The 12,317-nt window shown below is 51.2% G+C and overlaps 1 protein-coding gene across 1 annotated transcript; it reads left to right on the plus strand.

The window, feature by feature from the left end:
• Nucleotides 1-1,196: 1,196 nt before the first annotated feature.
• Nucleotides 1,197-11,786, plus strand: PDZD9 (PDZ domain containing 9). Its single transcript, XM_088801501.1, has 5 exons — nucleotides 1,197-1,221; nucleotides 2,816-2,914; nucleotides 4,908-5,087; nucleotides 9,215-9,404; nucleotides 11,366-11,786. Exons 1-5 carry the CDS (start codon nucleotides 1,197-1,199, stop codon nucleotides 11,772-11,774), a joined length of 903 nt encoding a protein of 300 aa, XP_088657627.1. The 3' UTR covers nucleotides 11,775-11,786.
• The last annotated feature ends 531 nt before the right edge of the window (nucleotides 11,787-12,317 follow it).

The raw sequence follows: 12,317 nt of genomic DNA on the forward strand, positions 1-12,317 counted from the left end.
AACCCCCCATCCTCTCAGTCACCCCTAAGAAAAGCAGCTGCAACTTTTCTATTCAGAGAGAGGATGAGCTATGAGACTCCTCAAGGCAGCAGGTCCTTGGGGACCCAGAAGCACACAGAAGGCCCCCAGCAGGGAGCTCTGCTGGCAGCCTGAAGTCAGCAGAGCCACGGTGCGCGGCTAAAGGGCTTGAACACAGCGTGCGTTATCGTGATGGATGGTAGGCCTCGGCCAGCAGAAGCTGACCCCGATGGGACCTCTGGGAAAGCTGTGGCCGGGACTGGGCAATCACTCTTCTCTCCAAGGAAGACTCCAAGGAGTCTCTTTGGCCTGACAGGCTAAAGAGCACACTGCCTCCCTGGGGGTCAAGTTCAGCATGCAGGCCAAGAGTGTGGTGGGTGTCCCACACGTGTGCACCTGGGGTTTCTGGGACTAGATGCGACCAGAGAGCCAAATCCAGAGGTCAAGAGCTTGTGCCTTGGGCTCACATCACGCTTGGTCTCACAGACGGGGTTCCACTGGAGCTGCCCCTGGGGACGAGAGGTCATCAGTCAATGTGCAGGAAGTTTCTTAGGGAACTCTCAGGATCGACTCCGGGGGAGGAAGGGAAGCAAGCAGGATGGGCCGAGGGAGCAGTGTGGCTGTTGGTGCAGTCACGGGAGGAGGCTTGAAGCTGGAGGGCTGTTCACAGTTGTTCAGAGCTGGTGTGGAGGGGCCAACCCTTTGTACCCCGCGTGGACCAGTCACTGGGAGCTAGCTGCCCCAGGAATGGGGCATGACCTTGGGGAGGGTGGCTGTCCAGCCAAGGCCAATTCCTTGAGAGGGCTGGCAGTGGAGATCTGTCCACCTTCCTACACCTTCGGAGCAGGGGACTGTCCTTTAGCCCTGAAAGGGACTGGGCAGCACACTGTGGCCTTGGCAGCAGTGCACCCCCTGTGCCGCACGGACCCACTGGCTTCTTTCCAGTTCTGAGCAGCACCTTGAGCCCCCCGGTGGGCCTCGGCTCCTGTGGGAAGGCCAGCAGAGCCTTCATCCTAGATTCCTCTCACCATCTGCTAGCACTTCTGATGGCCTCGATGGCTTGTGTGGTGGGGCGCCCCGGCCTCCGTGCCTGAGGTGTTTGAGCTTCTGGCTGCCACGTCCTTCTCAGGCTGCGCTCGCTGTATCTGTCCATTTACTGTCAAAACAGGGCTAGGGGAATGGTGAGAGGCGCCCAGGGGGATGGTGAGAGGCGCCCAGGGGGATGGTGAGGGTGCCATTCCATTGTATCATTTAGTAAATCCATTTAGTGCTTCCCTGGGCCTGAGGCTACTTCCCCTCCTCCTCCACTGGGGGGTGGGGTCCTCACTATCACCTGGGCCCCGGTTATCCAGCCCCAAATCCCATCTCAGCATCCGTTCTTCCAGACCATCCCAGCAGCTGGTGGAGGTCGGGTCCTCTGGGAGACACGCTGAGCTGCAGGGAGCTTACTGGGGAGTGCACCTGGGACCCACACCTGTGGGGGGCGGGAAGGACACAGAAGCCAGCAGCAGTGCGGCCACAGGAGCACCTCAGTGGACCCCATAGGGAGCCTGGAGCTGGGATGGCCCTCCAGAGTTGTTGGAGTTGGGCTGAGGGAGTGCGCTTTTACCCTGTATTCACCAGTCACTGGGTGTTGGCTGCCCTGGGAGCGTGTGACGTTGGACAAGAAGCATCTTCAGGTAGCAATGGAGGTGGGGGAGGCACACATCCTTCCGTCCTGAGGGGGCCTGGGCACCCAGCACGGCACCCATGAGTTTGTGTCCTGCACTTCCACCCGTCAGTGGAATTGGCATCGCCAGTGGGAGAGTTTTCAGCCTGGGATGGAGGGAGGGCAGGTGCCCCCCGCACCCTGTGCCAGGCGCTGATATGCTCCCCTCCCAGAACCTCGATGGCTGCCAGGCTTCCTTCCCCAGACCTCTCACCATCCCCGTACTGATAGGGAAATGGAGGAAAAGGCTGCATTTTGTGACAGAGTTAATTGGGTACCTGGACAGACGCTTGGACAGACGCTTCGCCAGACGCTTCGCTGGACGGTTTGCAGGAGGAAACGGGTCACCTGTGTATCACAGGAGAGCACCTGCAGGAAGGAGAGCCCTGAGGCCCAGAGCAGCGGGAGCAGGAAGCCTCCGGGGAGCCGCCACTTATCCAGGGTGACAGGGATACCTGTGCGGGGCCCGACGCTTCCGAATGCAAGGCGCCAGCCTGAGTGTCAGCAGAGTGCGGACGACAACAGGATTGACCTCAATTCCGTTGTTTTCCGTTTCTTCTAGAATTTACTTTTGATCATTGATATTTTCCTAAAATTGTCCACTTCATCTGATGTTTGAATCTCAGTGCCATCGACCTAGTTCGTCTTGGGTACTGTTGTGTCGCCAGCATCACACAAACTGTAGAGCAGGCTTCCAGTAAATATTTGTTGTAGGAGTGAATGTGTGGGTGGGGGGTTATTCTGGAAAAAAGAAGGAAGAACGAATGACTCATTTTTCTTCAGATCACCCCTTGGCCTTTTCTCTTTGAAAACATCCACGGAAACAGTGCGGCTCCAGGGCAGTGAGGCCAATACTTAAAATACCATTATTGGGAGGCAGCAGAGGAGTCTGTGCTCGGCTGTGACCTTCTACCTGTGACGGGCTCTGGGGACCACTTCACATCTTTGAGACCCTCTTCTGTGCTTCCTCCACTCTCCCCATTTCAGTAGTTTCCCAAGAACGGATGCCAACCCACTGGGAGGCAGGTGCTGTGTGAGTCCCCGCAGTTTTGCTTTTCTCCACCCAAATTTTCCCACTCCGTATTCCAGGGGCCGCACTGCTGCCCAACTTCCGGGCATCAGCGTCGCAGCGACCCTGGGGGGCAACCCGAGGGGCGGGGCCCGAGGTCTCCCCACCGCCCGCCCACGGTCGGGTCCGCGCTGTTCCCCCACCAGCACCGAGCTCCTGGAGGGTTCGGGACGGTTGGGAGGTGAACCGACTCCAGCTTGGGCGTGGGCTCCGGGAGGCCCTCCTGAGCGGCCTGCCCTCCCAGGGCCATGGAGAAGTTCTTTTGCGGAAGCAGAAAAGGTCAGTGGGAACAAGCCTTCCTTGGTTTCGCGCCTCTGTAAAATGGGCACGTCACCCTGTTGGCCTCTCGCCCTCCTTTGTTTACCCGTCTATATTTTGCATACAGTAAGAGCCCCCCTTTTCAGTGTGCAGCTCTGCGCTCTGACAAACGTATACCCACGTTTAACTACCATCAACATGTGGAACAGTACTCCCCAGCCCACCCCAAATTACCTGGCGCTGCCCCTTGGCTGCCAACCCCTTCTCCCACCCCAGCTCCCAACACTCCTGATCTGCGCTCTATAGTTTTGCCCTTTCCATCGGGAATGCCACAAAAATAGTCATTGAGTGTGGAGTCTTTTGAGTCTGACTTCTTGCACTTAACCATTCTGTCTCGTGAGACACTTCAATTATATGATAAGCACACTTAATTTGCAAGCTGAGGTTGGAACTCACACCCCACCTGAGGGGCCACTTCTCTGTAAGCTCAGAAACCAGAGGCTCAGGAGGGGACGACCGGCTGTAAGTCACTCCTATAATATATCTTGAAAAGTCTCCGAGGACGGTTCCTTCTTTACACTAGATCACTTTTGCAGACAGAGCATCTGTGGTTTGGGAAGGTGGGATTGGAGATGTGGAAGGACACTTGCTTGGTGGAAAGGGCTGTGAACCCCATCAGCTCCTGACAGGTGGGGCGGGGGAGAGGGGAAGCTCCTTCCTCAGTAATAGGGAGGACTCCTGGGCCCCCCAAACACCAGTCACATGGATTTGGCAAAGGCCTGGTAACTGTTTGTCACTTATCCTTAAGGAAAAGTGTTGCGTGTGTGTGAAATGCTGGAAAAGTGTGCAGAACACAAATCTCCCCAGAAGCTTCCTGCGTACTGAAAATGAGTTCCCCCAGCTTCCTCTAGGGGAAAATAACTTTTCAATCACTCCTCAGGCTTGGAAACTTTCCTTGTGAAGTATAGTTCCATAGAAAACAAATTTCAACCCCTCCCTCACTACCCACTGTCCCGAGCTCTCCTTCCAAATGCTTTTTCTACTGTGCATTTCCACTGTCATTGCCATGACAGACTTGGGGAGCTGCTGTGACCCTTTCATTTCCCACTTCCACTCTGGACGCCATCACCCACCCTCCACATAGCAGCCAGAGGTGTCTTGTTTTCTTTTTTATGCAAATCTTACCGCGTTCTGAGTAAACTTCCTCTAGCTTTTCCAGGAAGACAACCCTGAGGCAGCAGTGACTCTGCCTTTGCTCTTCCCACCCACCCCCGACTGGTGTCCTCCACTTCTGATCGGTCTCTGATCCTTGGTCCAATATGCTCCCTTCCAAATCCTCTGTCTAAATATTTCCTATTGGCCCTTTCGACCTCAATTCCAATTTTACTCTTGTGTGACGCCTGACCCACCTTCCCCACCGGAGCCTGCCTGCTGGTCACCCTCTGAGCCTTCGAGCCTTCCTTACTTTCCCTTCATCGCCTGTGTTAACAGCTGTTATCCAACGTGTATTACATACCCGATTGACGTCTCCTCCACTGGGCAGGAAGATCCATGAGGGCAAGAGACGCTTCCTGAGTCAATGAATATCTGTTAAATGACGGGATAATAATAACTAACATTAAACATTCACAGCGTGTTGAGCACTGTGCAAAAAAAAAAAAAAAAGCCTTTTAACTGTCTCATTCACTTCTCCTAACCCTCTGCGGTGGACACTTTTATTATCCTCACTTTACTGCTGAGGGCACTGAGGAATGGAGAGGTTAACTGCCCTCGGGGTCTGGCTTTAGGACCCCGTGAGTGCTGTGTGCTGCTGTCCAGGTGAAGGACTAAAACAAATCTCCCTCCTTTTCTCAGAAAGACCCAACAGCCTCAAGGACCAGCCATCTGTACACAACCTGAGCAAAACGCAGGAGACCAAGCTAACTGTGGGCAGCCTGGGGTTAGGCCTGCTCATCATCCAGCATGGGCCCTACCTCCAGGTCACCCACCTCATCAAGCAGGGCGCTGCCGCCAGGGACGGAAAACTCCAGCCAGGTGACTGCGGTTCCCCACGCCTCCCCCAAATGCCTTAGGTGTCAATGTAATCACCACAATGGCAATGGCGTTATTTGAGAGCCTTGTTGGGGCCAGCCAGCCGCTCTCGCTTATATAACCCTCACTGTTGTGTGTGTATTTATTCACTGAATTCTTACAGGAACCCTGTAGGGAGGAACTATTATCACCTGCCTTTTATAGGTGAGGAAACGGGCTCAGTGAGATTGAGTTCCTTGGACAGTTGCACCCTCCCACCCCCCCCCATCGAGCAAGGGGGATGCGAACTCAGGTAGTGTCACTCCAGGCTCGGGCTCTGTGGACAGATTTCTTCTCTGTAGGTATTAACCGTCATTGACGTTTACATCATGATCTCATTTCATCCTCCTGACAAACCCTGAGGTAGGTTCTGCATTAAACAACCCTATAGATAACGGAGCAGATATTTACTAAGCTGCCCATGGTCACACCAAGGAGAGGGAACCTGAACCCTCTCTGGAAGAATCCACAGCCCTAGGCTGTATCAACACCTCCCTGCTTCTCATCTTGGGTGAGTTACTTTCCCATCCAGTTCAGCAGGTGTCTGCCCAGCGCCTGCTGGGTCTAAAGCTGTGCCCAGGAGTCAGGGAGGCACAAAGGGACAGTAACGTGGTGACAAGGAAAAGCCTACAGCGTTGGCTGGTTCTGCCCCTTTTCGAGTTCTATGACCTGGGACAAAGTCACTTTACTTTCCAGGCCTCACTTCCCTCATCTCTCAATTGGGATGATACCACCTTCGTCAGAGGTTGCTGCGGTTTGGTAATTTTTATAAAAGTGCTTTGTAAACTACAGGGCTGTAGGAATACTGGGAATCATTTTTCTTAGGCTGTTCTTAGAGACCCTCTAGACTTGTGTCTTTTTTAGGTAAAAAATGATTGTGGAGCAGGAGCCCAGTGGGGTAAACCACTAGTGTGCAACTCTGGTTACCTATGGGAATCACCCGAGGAGCTTTGAAAAACTGAGATGTCTGGGCCTCATCTCCCCAGAGGTTCTGACTCCGTCGGTTGGAGGTTGGGGACAGTTGAGAAGCTCCTCGGGTGATTCTAACCACAGCTAGAGTTAGCAGCCGTGGATTCAAGAAAGTCGATAAATGATGCTATCGTGAAACAGTTTCCCTCACCTCAAAATCCAAAGCATTTTCTCCACGCATCACTACTTGGTGTCGGGGCTCCAACTGCCCGAGTTCTGGACGTCCCAGACCAAAGGGTCTCCAGGACAGGTCCTCGGGCTCTGCGTGTCCTCCTCGGCGTCTCTGGGGTCAACTGACAGAGGCTGGTTGATAATCAGAGTGCATGCTCCCTAGAGTGAGACAGGAGTGTTTTTATGCACAGGAGACAGAATCTGGTGGCAGGACCACAGCTGGTGGCTCCTCGGGGGCAGAGGCAGAATTGAATTCCTCTTTTAAATCCAGGACTTACCTACAGCCCCAGCATCAATTATGTCTGTGTTGAATAAGTGAATGAGTACCTGTCCCAGGCATTGTGCAAAGTGTTTCCACCTCTGGGAGCTCATTTAATCTTTGCAACACTCCGGGAAGGTGGGTAACAAAATACAGAGACTTAGAAGAAGTAACCCGTTCACGACGGGGCTGAGTGCTCGGAGCTGGGGCTTGGACCCTGTCTGCCTAGAAAGCCCGTACCTTTGACTAGAAATGAGATTTCAGTCCAGAGAAAGTCCCGAGTCCCAGATCTGCTTATCACAAGTCAGCCACTCCTCGTCGGGGTCGAGGCTTCCAAGGCTAATTTGGTCCTTTGGACGGTGACTGAGATTTCGAGGTGAACCTCCCAGAAACCTGCTGTCTTTGACCCCATTATGTCCCAACCCTGTTCTCATCCACGTGCTTTAAATTTCTTGCCTTTGGTATTTCATAATAGGGTTTCATCTTGATTTCCTAATTTAGTTTAGTGTTAGTTTATCTTGGCTAAACGTTAAATTCCTTTTGGCCAGAATGGCTTGCACAGACGGCGATATCCAGAAGAAATTAAAATAGCTTTGAAGGTAAATACAAGTCTTATACTGGCTACCACCCTTCCCAGGCCACACTCGTTCAGTAAGCATTTCCTGAATGGCTGCTGTGTGCAGGCATCCTGCTAGGTGCCGGGGTAGCATGCTGAGCCAAACACACGTGGTCTCTAACCACATGCAGCTTTGGGAACTTACAGCCTCGTTGGGAGAGATGAAAAACAAAAAATGAAAGCTATTTTTCGGTAGCGGCTTGGCTGCTGCAAAGTTGACTTATATAGGTAATTGAAACAAACTTTCTGTGATGTGGTTCCTACAGCCTATTAAAACAGAAAAAGTATGTAACGAGGTCGGTATTCATAAGACCAGATCGGTGTTTCTTCATGAAGGGGAATGTTAATATCCATTGCCATAGTAATCACATGCATACAATGACACGTTTGGTTTATAGCCAGGACGGTCAGTTTATTCTCTGCCCTCTTGAGAAAAGTCACCCTTTAATGACATAATTAAGCAGAATGCCACCCCATGGTGTTCAGCTATAAACACCCCTTTTCACATCAGACAAGTAGGCCCGCCCAGTGAGTCTTCTGTCTTTGTAATTAAGCTCCGTTGGCCCACGGTCTGCAGGTAGTTGGGAGAAGCAGCCTCGTTTCCTTCAGAAGTCAGCGCCAGAGATGCGGTTGGTTTGTGCCCCCAGCTACTTTTTAAGACCAAAATAGGTTTCCTCCCCCCTTCTAAGCGTGCGTTTTCTTGAATTCCCAGAACTTGTTTCTGATAGGATCCATGGAAACTTGTCCTGGCATCCCTTGGAGGCTGCCTTTGGGCTCAGCACATTTCCGGGGCTAGTACCAGAGAAGATGCTTCATCCTGACTTGTCCTCTGAGGTTAGGCTTCAGCTGCCTGGGGCCGAGGGTGGTGGAGGGGCCGCCAGCTTCCCACCCACCGAGAGGTGCACACGTGCTTTGGGACTCCATCACACTCACTTCATCCAACTTAGCTATCTAGTCTCCATTCCATTAGAACGAGTGAGATCTGAAGACTACGACTTTACCTGGTGAGCCTGTCCAAAGAGGCAGTTTCTCTGCACTCCGTCCTCTCTCGTGGGATACGCTCGTAGCAGTCAGCGCTCTTCATTGCAAGCAGCAGAAATGTCCTGTTAAGGCACTGAACTTAGAACATCAAGTCGGATAGAACTGGCGAAAGGCTGGAGAACCAGGCTTGGAAAACGGGGCGAACAAAGGGCATGGGACTGGGCGTGCTCCTTTCACCCCAGGTCAGTGGCCCAGGTGGGAGGGCCCGAGGGCTGGCTCTCGTTTACAGGTCCATGCCCTAGCTGCTGTGGGGTAGGGAGCTGCGTGCAAGTGAATAATTGGTCCTTTCAGCACCCAATTTGGGGGTTTAGGGGCTTCCTGTCACGATGTGGTTCTCGTGCTACCTGCTGTGGGCTCAGAAGCTCCATGGTTGACCATCACGCTTCCTTCCCTGTCCAGCACGGCCTTTAAATGGGGAGCTAGCCATCATATTCCTTTGGATCAACGTATTCTCTGTAGACACATCTTAAGCTTAATTAAAGCAAGCTCATTGTCCAGTGTTGCATGCAGAGTGATTAGCTCACCCGATACTGTACAAGGGCAGAAAATTAACACGAACGGCTTGATATTTAATACAGTCTGCTTACGGTGGAGGGCACTGGAAATTGCCAGGCAGGTACAGTAGAAAGTAGGTCGTTTATTAACCACCTCGTATAAGTGGCTTTTTCTTTCATAGTAACAGCCATTCATTTTGTTTGAAACAAGCACATTTTTGGAACCCTAAAGGATGGCTCAGATTATGAAGGGTCTAGTCTCTGTCCCACCAAGGACTTCAGAAATACTGTAAAAACATGATGCAGTATCTGCCATTACAGTGCCATTAAGAAACATCCTGCATGCATTCTTTACTATGCAAAGGACACTCATGCCATTGAGATGGTCACTTTTATTAAATAAAAGCTGAAGCCTGGTTTTGGTTTAAAGCGAACCACCAATATGAATACATAAAATGCAACAGTTTGCAAGGAAGTCAGAGGTGGTACGATCCCTTTAAATCATCATCTGAATCTTATTGATATTTTTTCCCCTTTTCAGGTGACGTTCTGATTAGCGTTGGCCATGCCAACGTGTTAGGATATACTCTTCGAGAATTTTTAAAGCTTCTGCGACGTATCACCATAGGAACAGTGCTTCAAATCAAGGTTTACCGAGATTTTATTGACATACCCCAAGAATGGCAAGAAATATATGATTTAATCCCCGAGACCAAATTCCCAGAAACATGGTAAGTCGTTCATTTGAGGAAATCTTAGTTACACGAGAGTCCTCCGGGGTGTATGAAGTACAGGGTTCAACTGGACCATGGTAGGAGGGATGGGTGACACGCTGGATAAGTCAGTGGATGTCCAAACCCTTTCGCCAAGGACAATCTGCAGGACCTACTATGAAGAATGATAAAGGCAAGAGCCTTGAACCTGGAGTTAAAAGAAAGGAACCAACTGTCTGATGGGAAATCTGCCTCCAAACATACACGTCAGCCCCTAAACGTTTCCTCATTTGTCTGCTGCATATTCAACTGCTCTCTCTGGATCCTTCCCAGTAACACTGAGGCCACTTTAAGCCTCTGTCATCTTAGCAAGCCCCACCTCACCTCCACTTTCCTCCCCCTGCCCTGTCAGCCACTGTCCTGCCCCTTGACTTCAAACTTGTTGAAAGAGTTGTATAGACGGCACCATTTCCCAGCGATACCCACTCCCCTGATTGTCCTATGACCTCTGTCACTTCCTCTTGGTCTCTTTTTACCCAACCTTGGAGTTCCTCAAGGTTTAATCTTTGACTCTCTTCTCTCAATCTCCTGGGCAGTATCAATGGTTCCTGTGGTTTCTATTATCCACACATTGATAATTTTCAAAATGTATTATCTCCAAACTTGTATTTAAACACCCGTTGGCAATCTCCACTTGGATGTATCATAAGCCTCTCAACGTCATCATTACGCCTAAAATCAAAAGCCAGCTCACCTCTGCTCTTCCAGGGGCCGTTCTTCTGGGCGACTGTCTGACCAGTGGAACAAGTCGGAAACGTAGGGGTTGTACTTGATTTCTCCACCTCCCTGTCTCCCCCACCCCCCCAATCACTAAGACTTGTTATTCACCTTCCAACTACCCCTCACATCTGTCCACTTCTCTCTGGCCACTACCATCACCCCAGTCAAAGCCACCCTTTTGTCTCCCCGAATCTCCTCTCGTCCCCTCGTCCTATACACAGTATGATTCTTACAATGCAAATCGGATCCTGACCTGCTGCTGAAAAATCTTTAAGCTCTTCTGTTCTCAGGATAAGTGCCCAAATCCTACCCGTCCCGTACGGTCCATGGGTGGCTGGCACCTGCACACCCCTCCAGCCACGTCACTCTGCGCTCCCTGCCCTCCATCCACTTTGGCTTGCAGCTGTTTTACCTTGTGTTGCTCTTGGCCCCAGGGCTTTGCACTTGCTCTTCTGTCTGCAGCAAGCTCAGGATGCCTCCAGACGGCTCCCAGTGCCAACTGTCCTGGAGGTTTCCTACAGGAAATGTTCAGTGCTGTCAGGTCCAGTTGTCCTATGCTGTCCTCGCACCCCACCTCTCTCCTTCACAGCGTTTATGCCAATTCCAATGAAATGATCCACGTACACAGTTGTTTTCTCTGTTACACTGGGAGAATGTAAACTGTGACGGCAGGGACATGTCTGGTTCGTCCTGCGAAACCTACCGCAGACTTTGCCATGATCAAGGGTTCATCATCCAGATGGAATGAAAACAAACCCTGCTCTGAATCTCAGGCAGATCACTTCCTCTCAGAGCTTGTTTATCTGCAGCGCAGAACCAGGGCCTCTGCTAATCCCCTGAAAACGGGTAAAATCCTGTTCTTGCTGAGCCCACGACCCGTGAGGACGTGTTCTATGGAGGAGAGGCAGGCTGACCTGTTCTCCTGGGTGGAGTGAAATGAACCCACCCTCAGAGCTCTGCTACTATTCCGAGCCTTAAGTCTGCAGAGCTTTTTAAAATAATGCGAAATAACGGAAGGCTGCGTTGCACTTACTTTTAGGAATGGAAACAAATTTAAAGGTACTTTGAAAAAGAGAAAAATTCCAACACAAACGGTAGTGCTGAAGCCTGTATGAACCCGAGCAGGTTATAAGAGAACTTGTCAGGGGACGGTGAGTGTTCAGACACTAAGAATCCTTTCCACTCACTCTTCTTTTCAGCACAACAGAGAACACTGAGCAGACAAAAGATGACCCTTTCACACGCACCGGTGACAAAGATGCGGTTTTAGACAAAAAACAGAAGTCTCCCAAGTCTCCACTGCCCACTGGGCCTCACCCTGCCAGGAGGCCAATGTCCATCTCCAGAGAATGGCATGGACACAGAAAGAACCACCGTGCTGTCAGCGTAGGCACAGACCCCCACTGTGACGTCACGGGTCAGCGAGATCACGAGCGAGAGGGGAGACCGCCATCCCCGTACTGGACAATGGCGAAGCGGGACAAAGACAGCTCGTCCTCGTCCTCAGCCTCCTCAGACGCCTTCTGGCTGGAAGACTATGCCCAGGCGGAGAAGGGTCAGGGTCAGCCTGTCTCAGAGTCGGTTAGGCTGCAGCCGGCAAATCCGTGAGCCCAGGAGCGTTTCTCTGGGAAACACCTGGTGTTTGCCACGTGCAGTTCTGCTATACTCACAGGACATGCGCAGACTGACCAGTTCTCTCTCGCCACGGTGTTGGAAAGCCTTTAGATGACCTTCAACGTGATGTCCTTCCCTGGCGTGTCACAGGCCTCAAAATAGCCACACCATTCAGAACATGAAGCCCCTCTTTTCTTTTAGAAAATGCAGCGGAGCACCCCAATATCAGAATGTATTGGGGATTTCACTTTTTAAGGCAAGTAGCACAGTGCTATTTAGATACTTAGTTTCTCTTGTTTTGTAGACTTCAGTGCCCTACTTAAAAGAAATAATAGAGAGACATTTTTTGGCTAGTTGTTCATATTAGATTTTTTTCCCTTTTCTGTCCTACTTTTACGTGGAATGTAGGGTTGACAGTTAACTACTTGAAAGAGACAGGATAGAAAGAGATGAGGGAGAGGGAGGAGATGAGAGAAAACAAAACCATCACAGTGAAGACAGAGCAGATACATAAAATGAAGCAGTGGGAATACAGGA

The sequence above is a fragment of the Rhinolophus sinicus genome, chromosome 10, assembly GCF_057876585.1.
Source record: "Rhinolophus sinicus isolate RSI-liver-muscle chromosome 10, RSI-T2T, whole genome shotgun sequence".
Lineage (NCBI taxonomy): Eukaryota > Metazoa > Chordata > Mammalia > Chiroptera > Rhinolophidae > Rhinolophus > Rhinolophus sinicus.

Coding starts and splice junctions, on each gene's coding strand:
- PDZD9 (XM_088801501.1), top strand. CDS start 1,197: ATGGTGAGAGGCGCCCAGGGGGATG. Junction 1,222..2,815: donor GAGAGGCGCCCAGGGGGATG/GTGAGAGGCGCC, acceptor TCCGTATTCCAG/GGGCCGCACTGCTGCCCAAC. Junction 2,915..4,907: donor CTCCCCACCGCCCGCCCACG/GTCGGGTCCGCG, acceptor TCCTTTTCTCAG/AAAGACCCAACAGCCTCAAG.